Source organism: Lithobates pipiens, unplaced genomic scaffold (assembly GCF_037356315.1).
Source record: "Lithobates pipiens isolate NorthernLeopardFrog02 unplaced genomic scaffold, aLitPip1_a1.2 Scaffold_8, whole genome shotgun sequence".
Lineage (NCBI taxonomy): Eukaryota > Metazoa > Chordata > Amphibia > Anura > Ranidae > Lithobates > Lithobates pipiens.
Genome location: NW_027507903.1, coordinates 388,369,158 through 388,396,636, shown reverse-complemented (window position 1 = coordinate 388,396,636; position 27,479 = coordinate 388,369,158). Strand labels below are relative to the sequence as shown.

At 48.7% G+C, this 27,479-nt stretch overlaps 1 protein-coding gene across 2 annotated transcripts in view; it reads right to left on the bottom strand.

Moving 5' to 3' along the window:
* Positions 1-27,479, bottom strand: part of STING1 (stimulator of interferon response cGAMP interactor 1) — a 463,207-nt gene that overhangs the window by 152,633 nt on the left and 283,095 nt on the right. For both annotated transcript variants that reach the window (XM_077473929.1, XM_077473928.1), the window contains exon 6: positions 8,395-8,581. In XM_077473929.1, coding sequence (XP_077330055.1) covers positions 8,395-8,581 — 187 coding nt within the window. The remainder of the gene's footprint in view (positions 1-8,394; positions 8,582-27,479) is intronic.

Genomic DNA, 27,479 nt, shown 5'->3' with positions numbered 1-27,479 from the left:
TTAATTCCTTCTCAGTCTCTTGTATTCCTGGGAGTACTCTCCAACACAGTAAAGGGTACCATCTCATTACCCAAAGAGAAGGTGTCGGTAATTCGGTACAGAATTCGTCCGGCTCTCTCAGCCTCTCATCTCCAGGCTCTTCAGTGTCTGAGGATTATTGGCACTATGGTGGCCTTGATTCCAATGGTGAAGTGGGCCCAATGGAAGATGAGACTTTTCCAAAAAGGGTTTCTTCACCAATGGCTAGGCGAAAAAACTCAGCTTATCCGGATCACATCCTCAATGAGAAGCGCTCTGCCCTGGTGGCTTCAGAAGGAGAATCTGTTCAATTGTCATTCTATTCTCCCCATCTCATGGATAGCAATAACTTCGGATGCCAGCAACAGGGGCTGGGGCGCTCACTGTTTGATGGAAGTAGCGCAGGGCACCTGGGACTTCCCTTCCAGTAGGATGGTGTCGAACATTTTAGAATTAAGGGCAGCTTTCCGGGCGCTCCTAGTTTTTTGTCATCTGATCTCAGGAACCTCGGTTCTACTCAGACTAGACAACACGACGGCAGTAGAGCCAATTATGTCTTGGGCTCAGAAGATCCTGGTCAACATTACAGCAACTCATATTCCAGGGACGCAGAACGTTCAGGCGGACTTCCTGTCTCGTGTCAGTCTGGACAACAACGAATGGTCCCTTCATGAGGAAGTCTTCAGTTGGATTCTAACGTTGGGGTTCTCCCCAGAGGTCGACCTGTTTGCCTCCCCTTGCAACAAGAAACTGGCAAGGTATTATTCCAGGTTTCGGGATCCTCAGGCTTAGGGGGTGGATACACTGACGGAACGATGTTGGTTCAACAGAGCTTACGCCTTTCCTCCAACTCCTATTCCTGCGGAGACTCAGATCAGAAGCAGTAGAAGTGTTAGCTGTTGTACCTTATTGGCCCAACAGGCCATGGTTTCCACTACTAATGCTCCTCCTCCCCGATTCCCTTACCTCTCAGGCCCAATCTTCTATCCCAAGGCTTAAAGCTACATCCCTGTCCGGCCCATCTATGTCTGATGGTCTGGTTTTTGAGAGGGGAAGGTTAGAGGCTCTGGGTTGCCCCAAGGTCATTCCTACTCTCATGAATGCAAGGATGAAAAGTACCAACCAGGTGTTTGAGAGGATTTGGTCTAGATTCACAAGACACAGGTCCTCCAGGTCTAGCTCTGACAGTAATCTGATGGTTCAGGATGTTTTGGGTTTCTTACAGTCCGGATTAGACATCTCCTTATCTGTCAGTGCTCTTCGTGTACAAGTCTTGGCAATTTTGTCTTTTTCTGGAGTTTCTTGGGCTAAAACCTAGATTCCCCAAGTGGGATTTACCGCTGGTTCTTGACTTCTTCTCACAACTGGACAAACCACTTTCAATCAAAGAATTGTCCCTAATGACATCTTTTTGGTAGCCATATCCTCGGCAAAGAGAGTCTCTGAGATACAGTCTCTAGGGTCAAAGGAACCTTTCCTCAAGTTCTTCCCTGACAGAGTGGTCCTAGTGCCAATGCTAGGGTCGAATCCCAAGGTTACTTCAGTCTTCCACGAAAATCAGGATATTACTCTTCCTACCTTTAATTCTGCTGGGAGGATCTTCATCCTCTCGACATGGGAGTTATTCTGAAACGATACTTGGAGGCGACAGCTTCTTTCCGGCAATCGGATTATCTTTTTGTTCTTTTCCACGGTAAAAGCAAAGGCCTTAGGGCTTCGGTTATATCCATCTCCACGTGGGTGGTTCAGGCGATCCAGTGGGCTTATAAAGAGAAGGGCTTGGCTCCTCCTTAGGTGGTTACAGCACATTCCACAAGAAATCTCTCTCTATTTCTTGGTAAGCTTCACGTCATGTGGCTCCTGAGGTTTTCTGCAAAGCAGCTTCTTGGTCATCCATTCATACATTTATGGCTCATTATTGTGTTGAACCTGCTAGTTTATCTTCTGTTGATTTTGGTTTAAAGGTGCTGATGATCGACAGTGTTAAATCTTTGTTCAGCATTTTTGCCCACCCGAGTGTGTTTGGCGAGTTATTTCCCACACGTTGCTGCCATGGTGTCTGTCAGGAAAACTGAAAATTCCTATCAAAATACGTACCGTAATTTTCCTTTCCTGATGGACTCCATGGCAGCAGGAGTTCCCTCCCAAAATTGCTGGAGTAGGCTAGTTACCGAGCACGGCCATGGGCAGGGAGCAAAGATTTATGGGAGTAGTGTCCTATAGGGTAGTGGAGGCGGGACTTAACCCACACGTTGCTGCCATGGAGTCCATCAGGAAAGGAAAATTACGGTAAGTATTTTGATAGGAATTTTCAGTTTTTCTTCAGCATACAAAATTTAAAATAAAGTCTGCTTATCTTCAGCACAAAAAATAAGAAAAGAAAGCACCTACAGTTCTGTAGTCGGGTCTTCACACCAAAGTTTTCAGAGTCCTTACAGAGATCTTTTGCAGCCTCCAAAACAGCAAGACAGCTCCTCAGACAGGTGTTAATCTCCTACTCCTCCTCATCACCACCTCTCTACTACTTCCTGTTTTATGAGCTGTCTTCTTGAAGGCCTTTAACCCCCTGTGTGCCAAATCCCTGTGGTCAGGAAGGGAGGCTCTTTCCCACCCAAATGTCACTTCAGAGCCCCCCAAATTCCGGGTCCCAACTATCTCTCTTAATATAGAGAGGACCGCGAATCAGTCCTCTCCTAAAAACTATCCCCGGAATTTCTCACCCATTTTTGGGTGACCCCCTGAAGCATACCAGGATTCCCTTAAAGGAACCACAATCCGAATATAGGTGCTACATAGCACCCGTCCAGGACCCAACCTTGGCGTCCTGTACATATCCACCCCCCTCTGCCTCAACGCGGAGGTGTTGGAGGCACCACTTGACACCATACATTGGCCTTGGAGAGGGCATCGGCATTCTGATGTAGTCACCCGGATCTGTGTTCTACCACAAAATTTAACTCCTGGAGAGACAGGAACCACCTTGATACGCTGGCATTAGTGTGCTTATTTTGCCTCATCCAGGTCAGTGGGGCGTGGTTGGATACCAAGCTGCCTAGGAGGAAATACCGCAAAGAGTCCAAAGCCCACTTAATGGCAAGACACTCCCGCTCCCCCACCGCGTAGTTTTTCTCCGCTGCCGTCAGCTTTCTACTTAGAAAAACTACGGGGTGCTCTTCCCCGTTGATTACTTGCGACAGGACTGCTCTTAACCCTTCATTTGAAGCATCTGTCTGTACTACAAAATCCTTGGTAAAGTCCGGAGCAACGAGTACCGGATCCTGGCACAATGCCGTCTTAAGCTTCTGAAAAGCTTTTTGGGCATCGTCATTCCATTTTACCATCACCTACTTTCTGCCTTTGGTCAGGTCAGTCAATGGTGCCGCAATGGTGGCAAAGTTGGGGATAAACCTCCGGCAGTAGCCAACTATGCCCAAAAACGCTCTGACCTGCTTCTTGTTTAGGGGACGGGGCCAGTCCTGTATGGCTTTCACTTTACTCATTTGGGGCTTTACCAGCCCTCTACCCACAATGTACCCTAGGTACTTGGCTTCCTCCACCCCAACTGCACATTTTTCTGGATTGATGGTGAATCCTACTCTTCTCAAGGAGTCTACGACTGCCTGAACTCGGGGAAGATGCGACTCCCAATCAGGGCTGAAGATGACTATGTCATCCAAATAAACAGAGGCATACTGATGATGTTGACACAAAGTTTTGTCCATGGCCCTTTGGAACGTAGCGGGGGTGGAGTGTAAACCAAATGGCATTCTTTTGTATTGGAAGTGGCCTTCCAAGGTAGAGAAGGCCGTTTTCTCCCTAGCTTGCTTGGTCAGGGGAATCTGCCAGTACCCTTTTGTGAGGTCCAGCGTGGTAATATACCTGGCAGGACCCAACCTCTCAATTAGCTCCTCTACCCGTGGCATGGGATAAGCATCAAACTTGGAGATTTCATTAAGTTTTCTAAAATCATTGCAGAAGCGAAGAGTGCCGTTGGGTTTGGGTACCAACGTGATTGGACTCGACCACTCACTCTGCGATTCCTCGATGACATCAAGCTCGAGCATTCTTTTGACCTCTTCAGACACTGCCACTCTATGAGCTTCTGGGATACGTTAAGGCTTTAACCGAACTTTTACCTTGGGTTCAGTTACAATGTCATGCTCGATGACATTGGTGAGTCCCGGCAACCCTGAAAACATGTCCCTATTTCTTTGAAGAAACTCTTTTGCTTGCTGGGTTTGGGGCCTAGTTAAGGTAGCAGCCATCTGCACCAGGTCGATCCCTGCATGGTCTCCTGACTGTACCGCTACCACCGCGGATACCTGGTCTCTGTCTCTCCAGGGTTTCAACAAATTCACGTGATAGATCTGGTATGGTTTTCTTTTCCCTGGCTGGTGTACCTTGTAGTTTACCTCCCCCACTTTTTCCACTATCTCAAACGGACCTTGCCACTTGGCCAAGAACTTGCTCTCCACTGTGGGTATTAGGACAGCCACCCAGTCTCCTACTTGAAACTGTCTGACTTTCGCAGATCGGTTATACACCCTTCTTTGGGCTTCCTGAGCCTTCTGCATGTGCTCCCTCACCAGCGGCATCACCTTAGCCACCTTCTCTCGCATTTGAGAGATATGCTCTACCACGGTTTTGTGTGGTGAGGACTCACTTTCCCACGTTTCCTTTACCAGATCCAGGTCGCCCATACATTAGCTCAAATGGTGAGAATCCCGTGGACGCTTGTGGAACCTCCCGGATGGCAAACAAGAAGCCAGGGAGTAACATATCCCAATCCTTCCCGTATTTCTGGACCACTCTTTTTAGCATGGACTTTAGGGCTTTATTAAACCTCTCAACTAGGCCATCGGTCTGCGGGTGATAGACGGACGTCCGCAACTGCTTAATCTGAAACAGTTTGCACAAGTCCGCCATCACCTTTGACATAAAAGGGGTGCCCTGGTCCGTTAGTATCTCTTTGGGAAATCCAGTTTGTGAAAACATTTGAAATAGTTCCTGGGCAATGGCTTTAGAGGAAGTTTTCCTCAAAGGAACTGCTTCTGGATACCTGGTTGTGTAGTCCAGGATGACTAATATATATTGGTGCCCCCTTGCCAATTTTACCAGGGGTCCCACGAGATCCATAGGGATCCGCTCGAATGGAACCTCAATAATTGGCAAGGGTACCAGAGGGCTTCTATAGTGGGGCACTGGGGCAGTTAACTGGCAAACGGGACAAGACGCACAATATCTTTTAACCTCAACCTTTACCGCTGGCCAGTAAAACCGGTTGGTTATCCTGGCCTCTGTTTTCTCTGCCCCCAAGTGTCCTCCCAGTGCGTCGTTGTGGGCTAGATCAAGTAGCATCCGCCTATACGGTTGGGGAACCAGCAACTGCTCTATAGTTTCCCCACGGCTTTCAGCCACTCGATAAAGCAAGTCCCTCTTCAACGCAAAATGAGGAAACCTCTGATCTGCCCCTGGCATTTGTGAGACCCCATCCACAACAGAAACCTGCTCTCGGGCATTGACCAAGGTAGGATCCCGCAACTGGGCGGTGCCAAACGCACCCCTGGGTACATCTAGGTCTGGGTGCACTGGCCTTGAGGATGTTTCCCCTTCACCCTCCTCAACCGGGAACTGCAATGGGGAGAGCTCCTCGTCATCCTCCCCCAGCATAACCTGTAACGGGAAGACTTGCCCCCCCTCAGAGTTTAACTCGGTTTTGCAATCTGAAACAGAAACATCCTTCAACTTAACATTCTCTGCAGTATCATTATCAGTAACCTGTATCTCCGTATCAGTGGGGTGTGTTGTGGGGGTTTAAGGCCCAGGTCCTTCAGACTCTGTCTCTTCCAGGCCCAGTGTCCCCAGTTCTCCTGGCTGTCCTAGCAGCCCCATCTGTACCTGGCTCCACAGTTCGAAAAATAGTGGACAGTCCCGCCCCACTATAATGTAATGTATTAGGCTTCTCACTTCCCCCGACCTCTTGGGTCACTGAGGTATGGCCATAGGACACAGTCACCGAAACCAAGGGGTACTCCTTGGTGTCCCCATGGATGCACACTACACGTAGGGTTTTTCTTACAGTACATCTACTAACCTTCTATGAGGAGGTGAGTTTCCAGCTAGAGAAAGGAAGGCCTGTAGACGTGGTGTATCTGGGATTTTGAAAAAGCATTTGACACAGTTCCCCATAAACGTTTACTGTACAAAATAAGGTCCGTTGGCATGGACCATATCGTGAGTACATGGATTGAAAACTGGCTACAAGGACAAGTTCAGAGGGTGGTGATAAATGGGGAGTACTCGGAATGGTCAGGGGTGGGTAGTGGGGTCCCCCAGGGTTCTGTGATGGGACCAATCCTATTTAATTTGTTCATAAACGACCTGGAGGATGGGGTAAACAGTATTTGTGGGCGATGCTAAGCTAAACAGGGCAATAATTTCTCCGCAGGATGTGGAAACCTTGCAAAAAGATCTGAAAAAATGTATGGGGTGGGCAACTACATGGCAAATGAGATTCAATGTAGAAAAATGTAAAATAATGCATTTGGGTGAAAAAAATATGAATGCAATCTATACGCTGGGGGGAGAACCTCTGGGGGAATCCAGGATGGAAAAGGACCTTGGGGTCCTAGTAGATGATAGGCGCAGTAATGGCATGCAATGCCAAGCTGCTGCTAACAAAGCAAACAGAATATTGGCATGCATTAAATAGGGGATCACCTCCAGAGATAAAACAATAATTCTCCCACTCTACAAGACTCTTATCTGGCTGCACCTGGAGTATGCTGTCCAGTTCTGGGCACCAGTCCTCAGGAAGGATGTACCGGAAATGGAGCGAGTACAAAGAAGGGCAACAAAGCTAATAAAGGGTCTGGAGGATATTAGTTATAAGGAAAGGTTGCGAGCACTGAACTTATTCTCTCTGGAGAAGAGATGCTTGAGAGGGGATATGATTTCAATATACAAAAACCATACTGGTGACCCCACAATAGGGATAAAACTTTAACAAGTCTTGTGACCACTCATTAAAATTAGAAGAAAAGAGGTTTAACCTTAAACTACGTAGAGGGTTCTTTACTGTAAGAGCGGCAAGGATGTGGAATTCCCTTCCAGTTCAGGTCCCAAAGACTCGACCTATCCCTATTAATTATCTAACCACTTCAGCCCCGGACCATTTTGCTGGTCAAAGACCAGACCACTTTTTGCGATTCGGCACTGCATCGCTTTAACTAACAATTGCGCGGTCATGCGATGTGGCTCCCAAACAAAATTGCTGTCCTTTTTTTCCCACAAATAGAGCTTTCTTTTGGTGGTATTTGATCACCTCTGCGGTTTTTATTTTTTGCGCTATAAACAAAAATAGAGCGACAATTTTGAAAAAAACACATTATTTTTTACTTTCTGTTATAATAAATATTCCCCAAAAATATATAAAAAAAACAATTTTTTTCCCTCAGTTTAGGCCGATACGTATTCTGCTATATATTTTTGGTAAAAAAATCGCAATAAGCGATTATTGATTGGTTTGCGCAAAGGTATAGCGTTTATAAAATAGGGGATAGTTTTATGGCATTTTTATTAATTTTTTTTTTTACTAGTAATGGCGGGGATCCGCGATTTTTATTGTGAATGCGACATTATGGCGGACACATCGGACATTTTTGACACATTTTTGGGACCATTGTCATTTATACAGCAATCACTGCTATATAAATTCAGTGATTCCTGTGTAAATGACACTGGCAGTGAAGGGGTTAACCAGTGGGTGGCAGTGTAGGGGTTAAGTGTTCCTAGGGGTGTGTTACTAACTGGGCTTTCATTTAGTGAACACTGATCTCTGCTCCAATCACATGAAGCAGAGATCAGCGTCACTAGTTGCTAGGCAGAATGGGGAAATGCTGTTTACAACAGCATTTCTCCATTGAGTCACCCCGTGAGACGATCGCGGGTATGCGCACGGCGATCAAGTCCGTGGGACCCGTGACCGGACTCACGGGGGTCCCGACCGGGACGTGAGCACGCCGCTGGCGGTGCGCTCGCGATGGCAGGGTGGCATTAAAGATTGGGCGTACCTGTACGCCAATATGCCTGCCCGTGCCATTCTGCCGACATACATCGGCGTGCGCCAGTTGGGAACCGGTTAATGAGCCATTCAAGGAAAGCAAACGGAAATGTTGTTGTATGTTTATATAATGACAATAAAGTTAATATTTCTTCACTGAATTCAACATTAGCAAAACCAGATGAGATTAAAAATTGACCTTACAAATAATAAAAATCGTTTGTAAACAAAAAAAAAATATTGTAGTTTCCAAACATATCCAATATCCTCCTCAACCCAACTTTGATGTACCCCAAACAGATTGATTACTTTACCATCATAAATGACTAATCGAAAAGCATCTCGGCATTGCAGTGAATTTTCAAGGATGTTCTTCAGAGTGCGGCAAAAGAGTTTGGCCTGTTCAATGCGATCTTCTTTACTGAAGGCAGCACTCGTTACATCTGACATTTCATACAGGGATGCTAAAGGTGTAGCATATTCCACAATACAGTAGTATGGCTGGAAAAAAAAGGAAGGCAATCAACAGAGCAGCCCATCATATACACCAACACCACAAAACATTTTCAACAATCTGAACATGTGTTTTTCATAAATCTGATGATAAATGGATAGAGGATGGTATTCTTACTGAAAATATAAGGGCCAAACATAGCTAGATTTACAGTAAGACTGCTTGATGCTTTATAAAAAGTGTATCTTCTCTACAATTAAACTGTATTTTCACTTGATTTCATGTAATTACATAATGCACTACTATCCAGTTTCTGACCGGCGCACTCCAATGTACGTCGGCAGAATGGCACGGGCAGGCATATTGGCGTACAAGTACATCCATTTCTATATGCTGGCCTGCCATCACGTGCGCGCCGGTCGGGACCCCCGTGAGTCCCCCGGACTCGATCCCCGCGATTGTCTCACGGGGAGGCTGAATGGGGAGATTCCGTTGTAAACAGCATCTCCCCGTTCTGCCTAGCAACAAGTGACACTGATGTCTGCTCCATGTGATTGGAGCAGAGATCAGTGTTCACTAACACAAAGCCCAGCCCCCCATAGTTAGTAGTACCCCCCTAGGAACACTTAACCCTTACACTGCCACCCCCTGGTTAACCCCTTCACTGCCAGTGTCATTTACACAGGAATCGGTGCATTTGTATAGCACTGATTGCTGTATAAATGACAATGGTCCAAAAATGTGTCAAAAATGTCCGATGTGTCCGCCATAATGTCGCAGTCACAATAAAAATTGCTGATCGCCACCATTACTAGTAAAAAATATGATTAATAAAAATGCCATAAAACCTACCCCATATTTTGTAAACGCTATATCTTTTGCGCAAACCACTCCATAATCGCTCATTGCGATTTTTTTTTACAAAAATTATGTAGAATACGTATTGGCCTAAACTGAGGAAAAACGTTTTTTTATATATTTTTGGGGGATATTTATTATAACAAAAAGTAAAAAATAATGAGTTTTTTTAAAAATTGTTGCTCTATTTTTGTTTATAGCGCAAAAAATAAAAACCGCAGGGGGGATCAAATACCACCAAAAGAAAGCTCTATTTATGGGGAAAAAAGGTTGTCAATTTAGTTTGGGAGCCACGTCGCACGACCGCGCAATTGTCAGTTAAAGTGACGCAGTGCCGAATCGCAAAAAGTGGTCTGGTCTTAAGCCAGCAAAATGGTCCGGTCTGAAAGTGGTTAAGCTATATTTTATGTTGAATATCTATTATGCATAAGTTGACAACAAGTGGACTGAAGACAGCCTTCTTCCACTCTTCCTGTAGTTTAGGCCACACTGTTCAGCTCTGTAACTGTTGAACTTATGTTTGTATATTGAATGAAACCCAAAAAACTTGAAGAACTCTTCAACCACTAGAGATCCACGCTATAGCCAAATGACGGCTACAGCGCGGACCTCCTTTGCCGGGACTACGTCTATTGACGTTGTCCCGTGCACGAGTGGCCTGCGCGCCCCCTGAGGGGCGCGCTCTGTGATTGGCGAGTCTATGAGACTCGCCTGATCACGGATCCAAGCAAGGGGTCGACCCCGACCCCTTACCACGTGATCAGCTGTCAGCCAATGACAGCTGATCATGTGATACAACGGAGCCGGTAATCGGCTATTTTTCCTCCTCGCGGTGACAGCGCGAGGAAAAAAAAAGAGCCGATCACCGGCGGCCGTGATCGGGACATCAGTCCCGATCATAGCCAGCTTGCCAGTGCCACCTCAGGAATAAATAAGTGCCACCCATCAGTGCCCACAGTGCCACACATCAGTGCCCACAGTGCCCACAGTGAGAAATTAAATTGGCTCTTTACCACATGACCAGCCAATGACAGCTGATCATGTGATACAACGGAGCCGGTAATCGGCTATTTTTTCTCCTCGCGCTGACAGCGCGAGGAAAAAAAAAGAGCCGATCACCGGCGGCTGTGATCGGGACATCAGTCCCGATCATAGCCAGCTTGCCAGTGCCACCTCAGGAATAAATAAGTGCCCCCCATCAGTGCCACCCATCAGTGCCCACAGTGCCACACATCAGTGCCCACAGTGCCACACATCAGTGCCCACAGTGAGAAATTAAATTGGCTCTTTACCACATGACCGGCTGTGTCCAATCACAGCCGGTCACAGAATGTAAACAAATCGCGGTAACGAGATGTTACCGGGTTCTCCTCCTCACACACTGATAGTCCCCACCCATCACAACCCATCTGAGTACCCGAGTACCTGTCAGCCCATCTGAGTACCCGAGTACCTGTCAGCCCATCTGAGTACCCGAGTACCTGTCCCAGCCCATCTGAGTACCACAGTACCTGTCCCAGCCCATCTGAGTACCCGAGTACCTGTCCCAGCCCATCTTAGCATGCAAGTACCTGAGTACCCGAGTACCTGAGTACCTGTCAGCCCATCTGAGTACCCAAGTACCTGAGTACCTGTCACAGCCCATCTGATTTCCCGGAGTACCTGAGTACCTGTCACAGCCCACCTGAGTACCTGTCACAGTCCATCTGAGTATACGAGTACCTGAGCACGTGTCAGTCCATCTGAGTACCCGAGTACCTGTCCCAGCCCATCTGAGTACCCGAGTATCTGTCCCAGCCCATCTGAGTCCCCGAGTACCTGTCCCAGCCCATCTGAGTACCCGAGTACCTGTCCCAGCCCATCTGATTACCCGAGTACCTGAGTATCTGTCACAGTCCATCTGAGTACCTGTCACAGTCCATCTGAGTACCCGAGTACCTGAGTACCTGAGTACCTGTCATAGCCCACCTGAGTACCTGTCACAGTTCATCTGAGTACCTGAGTACCTGTCACAGTCTATCTGAGTACCTGTCACCTGTCACAGTTCACCTGAGTACCCGAATACCTGTCATCAGCCCGCAGTACCCAAGTACCTGTCACCAGCCCATCGGAGTACCCAAGTACCTGTCACCAGCCCGTCGGGGTACCCGAGTACCTGTCACCAGTCCGTCGGAGTACCCGAGTACCTGTCATCAGCCCGTCAGAGTAACGGAGTACCTGTCACCAGCCCGTCGGAGTAACGGAGTACCTGTCACCAGCCCGTCGGAGTAACGGAGTACCTGTCACCAGCCCGTCAGAGTACCCGAGTAGCTATTTGCAGACCATGCCTCATAGAATATACGCTGGGGTGTTTGCTTTCCAAAATGGGGTCATTTTGGGGGGTAATTCCATTGTCCTGGTGCTCCAGGACCTTCAAAAGTGTGATAGGTAGGAACAAAATGAGATGTGTAATTTATGCTCCTAGAATGCCTGAAGGTACTACTTCCATGTTGGACCTCTGTATATGGCCAGTAGTGATGGACGAACTTCCGACGGGACGTTTCGCGAACGCGAAACGCGAACGGACACAAACGTTCGCGAAAACGACCGTTCGCCGCGGGCTCCATTGACTTCAATGGGAGGCGAATTTCGCAAACCTTTAGGTCGAATTTGCGGCCACGGGGTAATTATTAGGGGGTAGCACGTAGTCCCACCACCTGGACAATAGCATAATACATGTATGAGGTGAATTTGGGATCGATAACTACAAGCATTTTTTTTTTATTTGGGAAATTGTTCTGACAATTCAGGACTATGGAGCTAATGAAGGCAATGGAGGAGAGGGAAGGTCAGGGACCAGGGTAGGCAAACAAGAGGGTGCAGGAGATACAGAGCACTGACAGCAGCACCGTAATACAGAGCACTGACATCAGCACCGTGACATACAGCGCTGACAGCAGCTCCGTGACATACAGCGCTGACAGCAGCTCCGTGACATACAGCGCTGACAGCAGCTCCGTGACATACAGCGCTGACAGCAGCTCCGTGACATACAGCGCTGACAGCAGCTCCGTGACATACAGCGCTGACAGCAGCACCGTGACATACAGCGCTGACAGCAGCTCCGTGACATACAGCGCTGACAGCAGCTCCGTGACATACAGCGCTGACAGCAGCTCCGTGACATACAGCACTGACAGCAGCTCCGTGACATACAGCGCTGACAGCAGCTCCGTGACATACAGCGCTGACAGCAGCACCGTGACATACAGCGCTGACAGCAGCTCCGTGACATACAGCGCTGACAGCAGCTCCGTGACATACAGCGCTGACAGCAGCTCCGTGACATACAGCGCTGACAGCAGCTCCGTGACATACAGCGCTGACAGCAGCTCCGTGACATACAGCGCTGACAGCAGCTCCGTGACATACAGCGCTGACAGCAGCTCCGTGACATACAGCGCTGACAGCAGCTCCGTGACATACAGCGCTGACAGCAGCTCCGTGACATACAGCGCTGACAGCAGCTCCGTGACATACAGCGCTGACAGCAGCACCGTAAGCAGCCCCAGGAGGAAGTCAGCACAGCACAGGGATGGTGTGATCCCCTCATAATAAGAACCCCCAGGAGGAAGTCAGCACAGCACAGGGATGGTGGGAGCCCCTCATAATAAGAACACCCAGGAGGAAGTCAGCACAGCACAGGGATGGTGGGAACCCCTCATAATAAGCAGCCCCAGTAGAAATATGACACCGCTCAACCTCTTCAAAGAGGAGGGTAGGGGCATATAGTACGGTGTGCTTTTTTGGGTCAGGGAAGTGAGCCAAATGAATTAAGAAGGTCTGTGTGCTTGATTCCAAAAATTGTTTATAGACATATACATGGTCTACTGATCACATGTGTTGAATTCCTCCGAGATCCATGCCTCATTCATTTTTAGAAATGTGAGGTAGTTAACACTGTGGTGAGCTAGGCGAGTACGCTTATCGGTCACAATCCCCCCTGCTGCGCTGAACGTCCTTTCGGACAGGACACTGGATGAGGGGCAAGCCAACAGTTCGATTGCAAATTGGGCAAGCTCTGGCCAGAGGTCAAGCCTGCCCACCCAGTAGTCTAGGGGTTCATCACTCCTCAGAGCGTCCACATCGGCCGTTAACCCAATGTAGTCGGACACCTGACGGTCTAGGCGTTCCCTGATGCTGGATCCGGATGACACCTGTCGATGGGTCGGCTGAAAGAATGACCTCATATCCGAAGTCACCAACACATCTTCAAACCGGCCTCTTCTTGCAGGCGCTGTTGGATTGGTACCCGCAAATCCTTCTCTGGGAGTGGGAATTGCTCCTCTGCCAGCGCACGCAAAAGCAGAATGCAGCATTTCTCGAAGCAAGGCCTGGAAGTGCTGCATTCTGACAGCCCTCTGCGACGGCGGTAACATTTCCGCCATTTTGTGTTTGTACCGGGGGTCTAAGTACGTTGCCACCCAGTACTGGTCCTTGACCCTCATGCTTTTTATACGGGGGTCCCTATTAAAACACTGGAGCATGAAGGCCCCCATTTGCACTAAAGTGGAAGCGGTGTGGTGGCCTGGCTCCTGCTCATCATCCAGGATAATGTCGTCCTCTTCATTCTCCTCTCCCCATCCTCGCACAACAGGGATCCCAGAAAGGTTTAAAGCATGCTCTTCTTGCTCCTGCTCATCCGCCCCGGCACCATCCTCCTCTGACTCCTCATCAGACTCCTGTTGTTGACTTGTCTCAGATAGAGTAGCCCCCCCTGGGAATTCATCCAGCATTGCGACTTCCTCATCTTCCCGCTCCTGCTCCTCCACAGCCTGATCAATGACACGACGCAATGCACGCTCCAGAAAGAAGGCATAAGGTACCATGTCACTGATGGCGCCATGGCTGCGACTGACCAGTTTGGTGATCTCCTCAAATGGCCGCAGAAGTCTGCATGTGTCGCGCATGAGCAGCCACTGGCGCGGTGAAAAAAAACCCAGCTCCCCAGAACCGTTTCTTTCGCAGAGTTCATACAGGTAGACGTTAACTGCACGTTTCTGCTGGAGCAGCCTATCAAGCATATAGAAGGTTGAGTTCCATCGCGTCGGGCAATCGCAAATAAGACGTCTGACCGGCAGATGGTGTCGCCGCTGAATGTCAGCAAGGCGAGCCATGGCCGTGTAAGATCTTCTGAAATGGGCCGAGATTTTCCTTGCCTGCCGCAAGATGTCCTGGACCCCAGGGTATTTGACAAGGAATCGCTGCACGACCAAGTTTAAGACGTGTGCCATGCACGGCACGTGCGTGATTTTGCCCTGTTTCAATGCGCTAAGCAGATTGGCACCGTTGTCACACACCACTTTACCAACTGTCAAATTGAGCGGTGTTAGCCACTCATCTGCCTGTGAACGCAAAGCTGAAAGGAGTGCCGGGCCAGTGTGGCTCTTTGCTTCCAGGCACAACAGACGCAGCACGGCATGGCAACGTCTCACCTGGCATGTGGAATAGGTTCTGGGGAGCTTGGGCGGTGCAGTGGAAGAGACGCTAGCAGCGGAAAAGGAGGAGGCAGCTGAGGAGGAGAGGGAGGAGGATGGAGTAGGAGGAGGAGAAGAAGAGTCAGGCCTGCATGCAATCCGTGGCGGTAAAACCAAATCTACACGGGTGCCACGGGTTACATGCTTGACGGCCGTCAGAAGGTTCACCCAGTGGGCAGTAAAACTGATATACCTTCCCTGCCCGTGTTTGCTAGACCACGTGTCTGTGGTCAGATGTATCTTGGCACCGACACTGTGTGCCAGAGATACATTCACTTGCCGCTGAACATGGCCATATAGCTCTGGGATGCCCTTCTCTGAGAAATACTTCCTTCCTGGGACCTTCCATTGTGGTGTTCCAATGGCCACAAATTTGCGAAAGGCCTCCGAGTCCACCAGTTTATATGGCAGTAGTTGGCGGGCTATGAGTTCTGACAAGCCAGCCGCCAACCGTTGGGCAAGAGGGTTATCCGGCGTCATCATTTTTTTACGCTCAAACATTAGGCCCACGGAAGCCTGCCTTTTTGCAGAAAAATGTGAGCTTGGCGTGATGGAAGGTGGAGTGGAGGACAATTGTGAGGAGAGAGGAGAAGGAGAAGTAGAAGACGAGGCTGGACGGTGAGAGCCTGCAGTGTGGCTTTGTGTGTTCCGTTGCTCCCACTGGGCTCGGTGATGGCTGCTCATGTGCCTTCTTAAGGCGGTCGTCCCTAGGTGAGTATTGGGCTTACCGCGACTAACGCGTTGACTGCAAAGATTGCAGATGGCAACGCTATTGTCAGCAGCGGACACGTTAAAAAAAGCCCACACTGCGGAGCCATGTGCCGGTGTCCTGGGAGCGCCAGATGTGACCGTACATGGTCGATGACTCGCTCCTGATACATTTGCAGTCTGCTTTGTCCCTGCTGTGCAATGTAAGTCATTGCTGCTTCTCCTCCCTATCTGCTGGTCCATATCTCCCTCTGAACTCCCCTCCTCTTCCTCTCTTGTGGGCACCCACGTGACATCACTAGACACGTCATCATCAACGTCACCTTCCCCACCGCTATAAGTAGAGTAGGCAGCAACACCGGGGACCAACCTCCTCCTTGGGCTGATCTGGGTACTGGCGTCAGACTGCTGAGTAGCGCTTGTTGCTACCTCCTCTTCCTGATCCAATACCAAGAGTGGCTGCGCATCAGAAATGTCCTCTTGATATGGATCGGAAAATAATTCCAGTGACTCAAGCGGAAGGTATGTGGTGGTGGTGGTGGTGGTCGTGTTGTTGGTGGTAGTGTCTTTGGGGGTGCACATAGCAGAGAGTGAAGAAGAGGGTGCAGATCGAGAGGATGAGGAGGGTGCAGAAGAGTAAGGCTGAGCGAGCCACTCAACCAAGTCTGGTGCATCCTTTAAAGTAATTGAACGCACCTTCTGCAACTTCCCACTTTGGCTCAAGCCTGTTGCTCCTGCCCTACCCCTACCACCCCTGCGGAAGGGCCTGCCTCTTCCTCTGCATGTCATTTTTTAAATGACCCTGTGACAAAACTCTTAGTCCCTATACCGCTGAAGGACTGCTGCAGTATAGGTGAGCGGTCAGCAGTGGTGCACGTCAACCCTATCTATTGTGGACCGATAGCGGTCCTTACAGAACAGCAGACTGTACCGCACTCAAGCCTATGTACCGTAGCACCCTATACCAAGTTACCAGTCCTTATAAGAACTTTTGTGGACCAAGCAGGTTGTGTATTAGTGTTTAGCAGACTGTACGTCAGTCCCTATACCGCTGAAGGACTGCTGCAGTATAGGGCAGCGGTCAGCAGTGGTGCACGTCAACCCTATCTATTGTGGACCGATAGCGGTCCTTACAGAACAGCAGACTGTACCGCACTCAAGCCTATGTACCGTAGCACCCTATACCAAGTTACCAGTCCTTATAAGAACTTTTGTGGAACAAGCAGGTTGTGTGTTAGTGATTAGCAGACTGTACGTCAGTCCCTATACCGCTGAAGGACTGCTGCAGTATAGGTGAGCGGTCAGCAGTGGTGCACGTCAACCCTATCTATTGTGGACCGATAGCGGTCCTTACAGAACAGCAGACTGTACCGCACTCAAGCCTATGTACCGTAGCACCCTATACCAAGTTACCAGTCCTTATAAGAACTTTTGTGGACCAAGCAGGTTGTGTATTAGTGTTTAGCAGACTGTACGTCAGTCCCTATACCGCTGAAGGACTGCTGCAGTATAGGGCAGCGGTCAGCAGTGGTGCACGTCAACCCTATCTATTGTGGACCGATAGCGGTCCTTACAGAACAGCAGACTGTACCGCACTCAAGCCTATGTACCGTAGCACCCTATACCAAGTTACCAGTCCTTATAAGAACTTTTGTGGACCAAGCAGGTTGTGTATTAGTGTTTAGCAGACTGTACGTCAGTCCCTATACCGCTGAAGGACTGCTGCAGTATAGGGCAGCGGTCAGCAGTGGTGCACGTCAACCCTATCTATTGTGGACCGATAGCGGTCCTTACAGAACAGCAGACTGTACCGCACTCAAGCCTATGTACCGTAGCACCCTATACCAAGTTACCAGTCCTTATAAGAACTTTTGTGGAACAAGCAGGTTGTGTGTTAGTGATTAGCAGACTGTACGTCAGTCCCTATACCGCTGAAGGACTGCTGCAGTATAGGTGAGCGGTCAGCAGTGGTGCACGTCAACCCTATCTATTGTGGACCGATAGCGGTCCTTACAGAACAGCAGACTGTACCGCACTCAAGCCTATGTACCGTAGCACCCTATACCAAGTTACCAGTCCTTATAAGAACTTTTGTGGACCAAGCAGGTTGTGTATTAGTGTTTAGCAGACTGTACGTCAGTCCCTATACCGCTGAAGGACTGCTGCAGTATAGGGCAGCGGTCAGCAGTGGTGCACGTCAACCCTATCTATTGTGGACCGATAGCGGTCCTTACAGAACAGCAGACTGTACCGCACTCAAGCCTATGTACCGTAGCACCCTATACCAAGTTACCAGTCCTTATAAGAACTTTTGTGGACCAAGCAGGTTGTGTGTTAGTGTTTAGCAGACTGTACGTCAGTCCCTATACCGCTGAAGGACTGCTGCAGTATAGGGCAGCGGTCAGCAGTGGTGCACGTCAACCCTATCTATTGTGGACCGATAGCGGTCCTTACAGAACAGCAGACTGTACCGCACTCAAGCCTATGTACCGTAGCACCCTATACCAAGTTACCAGTCCTTATAAGAACTTTTGTGGAACAAGCAGGTTGTGTGTTAGTGATTAGCAGACTGTACGTCAGTCCCTATACCGCTGAAGGACTGCTGCAGTATAGGTGAGCGGTCAGCAGTGGTGCACGTCAACCCTATCTATTGTGGACCGATAGCGGTCCTTACAGAACAGCAGACTGTACCGCACTCAAGCCTATGTACCGTAGCACCCTATACCAAGTTACCAGTCCTTATAAGAACTTTTGTGGACCAAGCAGGTTGTGTATTAGTGTTTAGCAGACTGTACGTCAGTCCCTATACCGCTGAAGGACTGCTGCAGTATAGGGCAGCGGTCAGCAGTGGTGCACGTCAACCCTATCTATTGTGGACCGATAGCGGTCCTTACAGAACAGCAGACTGTACCGCACTCAAGCCTATGTACCGTAGCACCCTATACCAAGTTACCAGTCCTTATAAGAACTTTTGTGGACCAAGCAGGTTGTGTATTAGTGTTTAGCAGACTGTACGTCAGTCCCTATACCGCTGAAGGACTGCTGCAGTATAGGGCAGCGGTCAGCAGTGGTGCACGTCAACCCTATCTATTGTGGACCGATAGCGGTCCTTACAGAACAGCAGACTGTACCGCACTCAAGCCTATGTACCGTAGCACCCTATACCAAGTTACCAGTCCTTATAAGAACTTTTGTGGAACAAGCAGGTTGTGTGTTAGTGATTAGCAGACTGTACGTCAGTCCCTATACCGCTGAAGGACTGCTGCAGTATAGGGCAGCGGTCAGCAGTGGTGCACGTCAACCCTATCTATTGTGGACCGATAGCGGTCCTTACAGAACAGCAGACTGTACCGCACTCAAGCCTATGTACCGTAGCACCCTATACCAAGTTACCAGTCCTTATAAGAACTTTTGTGGAACAAGTGAGTTGTGAATGTTTAGCAGACTGCAGCAGAAGGGCAGCAGTCAAGTATAATATCCTTTCTATATTTGGAAGAAAGAATATTATACATGTACAAGCCTATTACTGTACCACTGATACCAGTCCTGAAAAGAACCTTTGTGGAACTAATAATAACAGCAAGTCTTTAAAATTACCCTCACTGCCTGACAACACTGCTTCCTTCCTGTCCCTATACAAATTGGCAAAAAAAGAGAACGATTAGTGGTTACTGGAACAGCTCTTTTGTGGACCTTGATAGTAACAGCTAATGATGATGATGATGATGATGATGATGAAAGACTAATCTGGCTGTCCCTGTAGCATACACCGTCCTTTCCCTTTCTCTAAACTAACAAAAGACACTCAGGCTGCTGCAAGAATCAGCAGCACAGCAAACCTATCAACACCTAACACCTATACCAGTCCTGAAAAGAACTTTTGTGTACCAAATAGCTAGTGGTTTATCTCTCCCTACTCCACACAGGAACCTGTCCCTATCTTAACAGAAGAAAGAATGTAAAATGGCCACCGGATCGGGTGTATTTATAGGTTAGGGGGAATGTACAAGTGTCCATGTGCTGTCATGTCTCAATTGGCTGTCCTGTATCACATGATAAACGTGTCACCAAAGGTTAAAGTTCTTGTATACATTAAACACGTAAGTCCGCCGCGGCGAACGACGGAAAAAGGCGTTCGAACGTGCGGACCGCGAATGTCGGAAATTCGCCGCGAAACGACCGCCGGGCGAACCGTTCGGCCATCACTAATGGCCAGGCTGTGTAAAAGTCTCACGCATGTGGTATCGCAATACTCAGGAGTAGCAGAATGTGTTTTGGGGTGTAATTTTTGCTATATACATGCTATGTGTTAGAAATATCTTATAAATGGACAACTTTGTGTAAAAAAAAAGATTTTCATTTTCTTTCCATGTTTTCTGACTTGTGTAAAAAAATTAACCGTTCAAAAGACTCATAATGCTTCATAGAATATACTTTGGGGTGATTGTTTTCCAAAATGGGGTAATTTTGTGGGTAATTCCATTGTCCTGGTGCTCCAGGGCCTTCACAAATGTAATAGGTCATTAGGAAATTAGCGGTGTCATTTATGCTCCTAGAACACCTAACGGCGCTCCCTGCATGTTGGGCCTCTGTATGTGGACACGCTGAGTAAAAGTCACACACATGTGGTATCGTCATACTCAGGATGAGTAGCAGAATGTATTTTGGGGTGTAATTTTTGCTATGTACATGCTTTGAGTTAGAAATATCTTTAAACTGCCCACTTTGTGTAAAAAAAAATATGATTTTATTTTCTTTCCACGTTTTCCGAAGACTTGTGGAAAAAAATAAACTGTTCAAAAGACTAATTATGCCTCATAGAATATACGTTGGGGTGTTTTCTTTCCAAAATGGGGTCATTTTGTGGGTAATTCTACTGTCCTGGTGCTCCAGGGCCTTCACAAATGTAATAGTTTGTTAGGAAATTAGAGGTGTCATTTATGCTCCTAGAACCCCTGACTGTGCTCCCTGCATGTTGGACCTCTCTGTGTGGCCAGCCTGTGTAAAAGTCCCACACATGTGGTATCCCCATACTCAGGAAGAGTTGCAGAATGTATTTTGTGGTGTAATTGGAAGTATTCATATGCTGTGTATGAGAAATAACTTGTTATTATGACAATTTTGTAAAAAAACAAAAAAAAACACATTCTTCTTTTTCCCAAGAATTGTGGGAAAAAATTACAACTTCAAAAAACTCACCATGCCTCTTACTAAATACCTTGGACTGTCTACTTTTCAAAAAGGGGTAATTTGGGAGTTATTTGTACTTTCCTGACTAGTGATGAATGAACGTCCGACGGGACGTTTTGCAAACGCGAACTGTGAACGCGGCCACAAGTTCGCGAACCACAAAGTTTGTGGCTGGCCCCATTGACTTTAATGGCAGGCGAACCTTAAAAACCTACAGGTCATATTTTCAGCCACAAAATACTTACTAGCTGTGCACACATAGTCCCACCACATGGACACTGACATAACAAAAGTATTAAGTAAATCTGTGATCGACAACGACAAGCATTCTTTTTTTATCTGTGAAATTCAGGAGCGCATGAAGGCCATGGAGGAGAGGAAAGGTCAGGGCAGGCTATGAAGAGGGTGCAGGAGATGATCACCAGCACCGTGATAGAGAGCACTGACACCAGCACGGAGATAGAGAGCACTGACACCACACCAGCACCGTGATAGAGAGCACTGACACCAGCACCAGCACCGTGATACAGAGCACTGACACCAGCACCGAGATAGAGAGCACTGACACCAGCACAGAGTTAGAGAGCACTGACACCACACCAGCACCGTGATAGAGAGCACTGACACCAGCACCGAGTTAGAGAGCACTGACACCACACCAGCACCGTGATAGAGAGCACTGACACCAGCACCATGATAGAGAGCACTGACACCAGCACAATGATAGAGAGCACTGACACCAGCACCATGATACAGAGCACTGACACCAGCACCATGATACAGAGCACTGACACCAGCACCGTGATAGAGAGCACTGACACAAGCACCAAGTTAGAGAGCACTGACAACACACTAACACCATGATAGAGAGCACTGAGACCACACAGCACCGAGATAGAGAGCACTGGCACCACACGAGCACCGTGATAGAGAGCACTGACACCAGCACCGAGATAGAGAGCACTGACACCACACCAGCACCGTGATAGAGAGCACTGACACCAGCACCGAGATAGAGAGCACTGACACCAGCACCGTGATAGAGAGCACTGACACCAGCACCGTGATAGAGAGCACTGACACCAGCACCGTGATGCCATTGGCAGCATGGGTGGCACTGTCTCTGCAGGCATCACATGCGTTTTGACATTAGCGTCATGGGTGGCACTGTCTGCAGCAGAATATGGCATTGGCGACATGGGTGGCACTGTCTGCAGGCAGCACATGTCTTATGGGCCATAACGCATGTGCTACCTGCAGACAGTGCCACCAATGCCATATTCTGCTGCAGACAGTGCCACCCATGAAGAGGCATTCTTTTGCACCCGAAATAGAGGAAATAGTGCCTCCCCTGCCACCACCTAGTCTGCGGATAGCTATCTGCACCAAAAAAAAAAACCTTAAAAATAACCGGGGGGTGGGGTTGGTAGTTGATTCAGACGGACTCTGATCGGCCATGGCTGGAGGATTTTTTGTTATATTAATTATTTATCTGCTCAGCTGGCCCGGGCCCCCCTGCTGGCCGGGCCCGGTACAACAGGGCCAGTTGTACTGGCCTATCAGCGGCCCTGCACACCAGCACCGTGATAGAGAGCACTGAGACCACACCAGCACCGTGAGAGAGAGCACTGACACCAGCACCAAGATAGAGAGCACTGACACCAGCACCGTGATAGAGAGCACTGACACCCCACCAGCACCGAGATAGAGAGCACTGACACCAGCACCGAGTTAGAGAGCACTGACACCATTGGGCAAGCTCTGGCCACAGGTCAAGCCTGCCCACCCAGTAATCCAGGGGTTCATCACTCCTCAGAGGGTCCACATCGGCCGTTAACCCGATGTAGTCGGACACCTGTCGGTCTAGACGTTCCCTGATGCTGGATCCAGATGACACCTGTCGATGGGTCGGCTGAAAGAATGACCTCATATCAGAAGTCACCAACACATCTTCAAACCGCCCTCTTCTTGCAGGCGCTGTTGGATTGATACCCGCAACTCTTTCTCTGGTAGTGGGAATTCCTCCTCTACCAGTGCACGCAAAAGCAGAATGCAGCATTTCTCGAAGCAAGGCCTGTAAGTGCTCCATTCTGACAGCCCTCTATGATGGTGGTAACATTTCTGCCAGTTTGTGTTTGTACCGGGGGTCTAAGTACATTGCCACCCAGTACTGGTCCTTGACCCTTATGCTTTTTATATGGGGGTCCCTATTAAAACACTGGAGCATGAAGGCCCCCATTTGCACTAAACTGGAAGCGGTGTGGTGGCCTGGCTCCTGCTCATCATCCAGGATAATGTCGTCCTCTTCATTCTCCTCTCCCCATCCACGCACAACAACAGGGATCCCAGAAAGGTTTAAAGCATGCTCTTCTTGCTCCTCCTCATCCGCCCCGGCACCATCCTCCTCTGACTCCTCTTCAGACTCCTGTTGTTGACTTGTCTCAGATAGAGTAACCCCCCCTGGGAATTCATCCAGCATTGCGACGCCCTCATATTCCTGATCCTGCTCCTCCACAGCTTGATCAATGACACGATGCAATGCACGCTCCATAAAGAAGGCATAAGGTACCATGTCACTGATGGTGCCATGGCTGCCACTGACCAGTTTGGTGATCTCATCAAATGGCCGCAGAAGCCTACATGCTTCGCGCATGAGCAGCCACTAGCCCGGTGAAAAAAAAACAAGCTCCCCAGAACCTGTTCTGCCGCAGAGTTCGTACAGGTAGTCGTTAACTGCACGTTTCTGCTGGAGCAGCCTATCAAGCATCTAGAAGGTTGAGTTCCATCGCGTCGGGCAATCGCAAATAAGACGTCTGACCGGCAGATTGTGTCGCCGCTGAATGTCAGCAAGGCGAGCCATGGCCGTGTAAGATCTTCTGAAATGGACCGAGATTTTCCTTGCCTGCCGCAAGATGTCCTGGACCCCAGGGTATTTGACAATGAATCGCTGCACGACCAAGTTTAAGACGTGTGCCATGCATGGCACGTGCGTGATTTTGCCCTGTTTCAATGCACTAAGCAGATTGGCACCGTTGTCACACACCACTTTACCAACTGTCAAATTGAGCGGTGTTAGCCACTGATCTGCCTGTGAACGCAAAGCTGAAAGGAGTGCAGGGCCAGTGTGGCTATTGGCTTCTAGGCACAACAGACGCAGCACAGCATGGCAATGTCTCACCTGGCCTGTCAAATAGGTTCTGGGGAGCTTTGGCAATGCAGCGGAAGAGACTCTAGCAGTGGAAAAGGAGGAGTCAGTCGAGGAGGAGAGGGAGGAGGATGAGTAGGAGGAGGAGAAGAAGAGCCATGCCTGCATGCAATCCGTGGCGGTAAAACCAAATCTACACGGGTGCCACGGGTTACATGCTTGACGGCCGTCAGAAGGTTCACCCAGTGGGCAGTAAAAGTGATATCTCTTCCCTGCCCGTGTTTGCTAGACCACGTGTCTGTGGTCAGATGTATCTTGGCACCGACACTGTGTGCCATAGGTACATTTACTTGCCGCTGAACATGGCCCTATAGCTCTGGGATGCCCTTCTGTGAGAAATACTTCCTTCCTGGGACCTTCCATTGTGGTGTTCCAATTGCCACAAATTTTCGAAAGGCCTCCGAGTCCACCAGTTTATATGGCAGTAGTTGCAGGCTATGAGTTCTGACAAGCCAGCCGTCAACCGTTGGGCAAGAGGGTTATCCGGCATCATTTTTTTTTTACGCTCGAACATTTGGCCCACGGAAGCCTGCCTTTTTTCCAGAAAAACGTGAGGATGGCATGATGGAAGGTGGAGTGGAGGAAAATTGTGAGGAGAGAGGAGAAGGAGAAGTAGAAGACGAGGCTGGACAGTGAGAGCCTGGAGTGTGGCTTTGTGGGTTCCGTTGCTCCCACTGGGCTCGGTGATAGCAGCTCATGTGCCTTCTTAAGGCGGTCGTCCCTAGGTGAGTGTTGGGCTTTCCGCGACTTATGCGTTGACTGCAAAGATTGCAGATGGAAACACTATTGTCAGCAGCGGACACGTTAAAAAAAGCCCACACTGCGGAGCCATGTGCCGGCAACCTGTGAGCGCCAGATGTGACTGTACATGGTTGATGCCTCGCTCCTGATACATTAGCAGTCTGCTTTGTCCCTCCTGTGCAATCTGTCCCTCCTGTTCAGCCTGCTTCTCCTCCCTATCTGCGGGTCCATATCTCTCTCTGGACCCCCCTCCTCTTCCTCTCTTGTGGGCACCCACGTGACATCACTAGACACGTCATCATTGACGTCACCTTCCCCACCGCTATAATCTATAAATGAAAAGATCAGTAGGCAGCAACAGCGGGGACTAACCTGCTCCTTGGGCTGATCTGGGTACTGTCGTCAGACTGCTGAGTGGCGGTTGTTGCTACCTCCTCTTCCTGATCCAATGCCAAGAGTGGCTGCGCATCGGAAATGTCTTGATATGGATCGGAAAATAATTCCTGTGACTCAAGCGGAAGGAATATGGTGGTGGTGGTGTTGGCGGTAGTGTCTTTGGGGGTGTACACAGCAGAGATTGAAGAGGGTGTAGATTGAGAGGATGAGGAGGGTGCAGAAGAGTTAGGCTGAGTGAGCCACTCAACCAAGTCTGGTGCGTCCTTTAATATAATCGCACACACCTTCTACAATTTGCCACTTTGGCTCAAGTCTGTTGCTCCTGCCCTACCCCTACCACCCCTGTGGAAGGGCCTGCCTCTTCCTCTGCCTGTCATTTTTTAAATGACTCTGTGACAAAAGTATCTAGAGAAGTGCAGTATGTATGTGGAAGAAGGTATATAACACCCCGCTTCAATCTGTCGTTTTTGGGGGCCACTGGTCTATCACACCAGTTATATTACTTTTTATTGCGTTTGTCACTCTTTGTAGTATCGCTGCAGAACCACTCAGCAGTCACAATGCTGCACAGTGGAAATGCACTATACTATTGTCAGGGCTGGCTTAGCCCTTCCTCCTCTGGGCTGGCCGCTCAGCTGTCGGCTAATTGCCAGCTCTCTTCTCTTTCCACAGTTACCAGCTGTTCCCGATGATGCTCGTCTGACCTGCCTATTTAAAGTCTTCCTGCTCACTTTTTCATTTGCCTTCGCGTTGGTCACATCACAGGGAACCATCTCCTGCTGTTTGTTTCAAGACTGGCTTGCTGACATCCCACCTGGCTTCTTATCCTGCTTGCGGTTGCTCTCCTTGGATCTCTGACTTCCGGCCTGGCTGATTACCCGATCTGGTTTATGAACAATGGACTGGCTGACTACCCGATCTGGCTACGGGACTCTGGCTATGCTTGACTACGCTTTTTTCTATTTACCTTTTTATTTTTTATTTTTAAACAAGTGGGATTTGATTGTACTTCTGTCTCAGTCTGTTCCATGGTTTCTGACAACTATGCTTTCTATATGTGCAAGTATTTTATGTGTGTATTACACACCTATATACTGCACACCAAATAGTACACCTATACCAGTCCTTAAAAGGGCCTTTGTGGACCTAGTAGCTAGTGGTTTGCAGACTGTCGCTCAGTCCCTACATTGATAAAAGACAGCTGCAGAATCGGGCAGCAATTAGCAGCACAGCAGTCAGCAGCAGTGCACCACAACCCTATATATTGTACACCTATACCAGTCCTTAAAAGGACCTTTGTGAACCTAGTAACTAGTGATTTGCAGACTGTCCCTCAGTCCCTACACTGACAAAAGACAGCTGCAGAATCGGTCAGCAGTGCACTCAGCAATCACCAGCACAGCAGTGTACCAGTACCCTATATACTGTACACCTATACCAGTCCTTAAAAGGACCTTTGTTGAGCTAATAGTAATAGCTAGTGATTAAACTGACTGCCCCTGCTCCACACAACGTCCTGTCCCTACACTGACAAAAGACAGCTGCAGAATCAGTCAGCAGTGCACTCAGCAATCACCAGCACAGCAGTGCACCGAACCCTATTTACTGTACTACACCTATAAAAGGACTTTTGTGGACCTAATAGCTAGTGATATGTGTCACTACAGTCTCTCCCTGCTCCACACAGAGTCCTGTCCCTACACTGACATAAGACAAAATGTAAAATGGCCGCCATATCAGGACTATTTATAAGGTAGGGGGAATGTCCAATTGTCCATGTGCTGAAATGTCTCAATTGGCTGTCCTGTACCCCATGATGGATGTGTCATCATGGGTCAAAGTTCTTTCACAATGTAAATGCATATGTCCGCCGGGCGAAAAGCGTCAGAAGTCCACCGGTTTGGCGAATTGCGAACACGCAAAATTTGCCGCGATCCGACCGCCAGGCAAACCGCAAGGCCATCTCTATTCCTGACATTTCAGAGCCTCAAGAAATGAGATAGGCCGTCAGTGCATCAGGTGTGATCAGATGTGATCAATTTTCAATGAGTTGCACCACAGCTTGTAGGCTCTATAACTTTCAAAGAGACTAAATAATATCCACTAATTTGGGTTATTTTTTTTTTTGCAAAGTCATTTTTATTAGATTATTCATTGGCATACAACCTTGCCCACTCAGGGGCCAAACATTACCCACGCAGGGGGGAATTCCTCCGGTGCAGTCAAGAACCACACCGGAGCATAACTTATAACACATCGACCCAACCTGGCAGCAGCAACATGCCGCAGCAGGTCAGATCTTTTAACAAACATAGCCTTATCTAACTATAC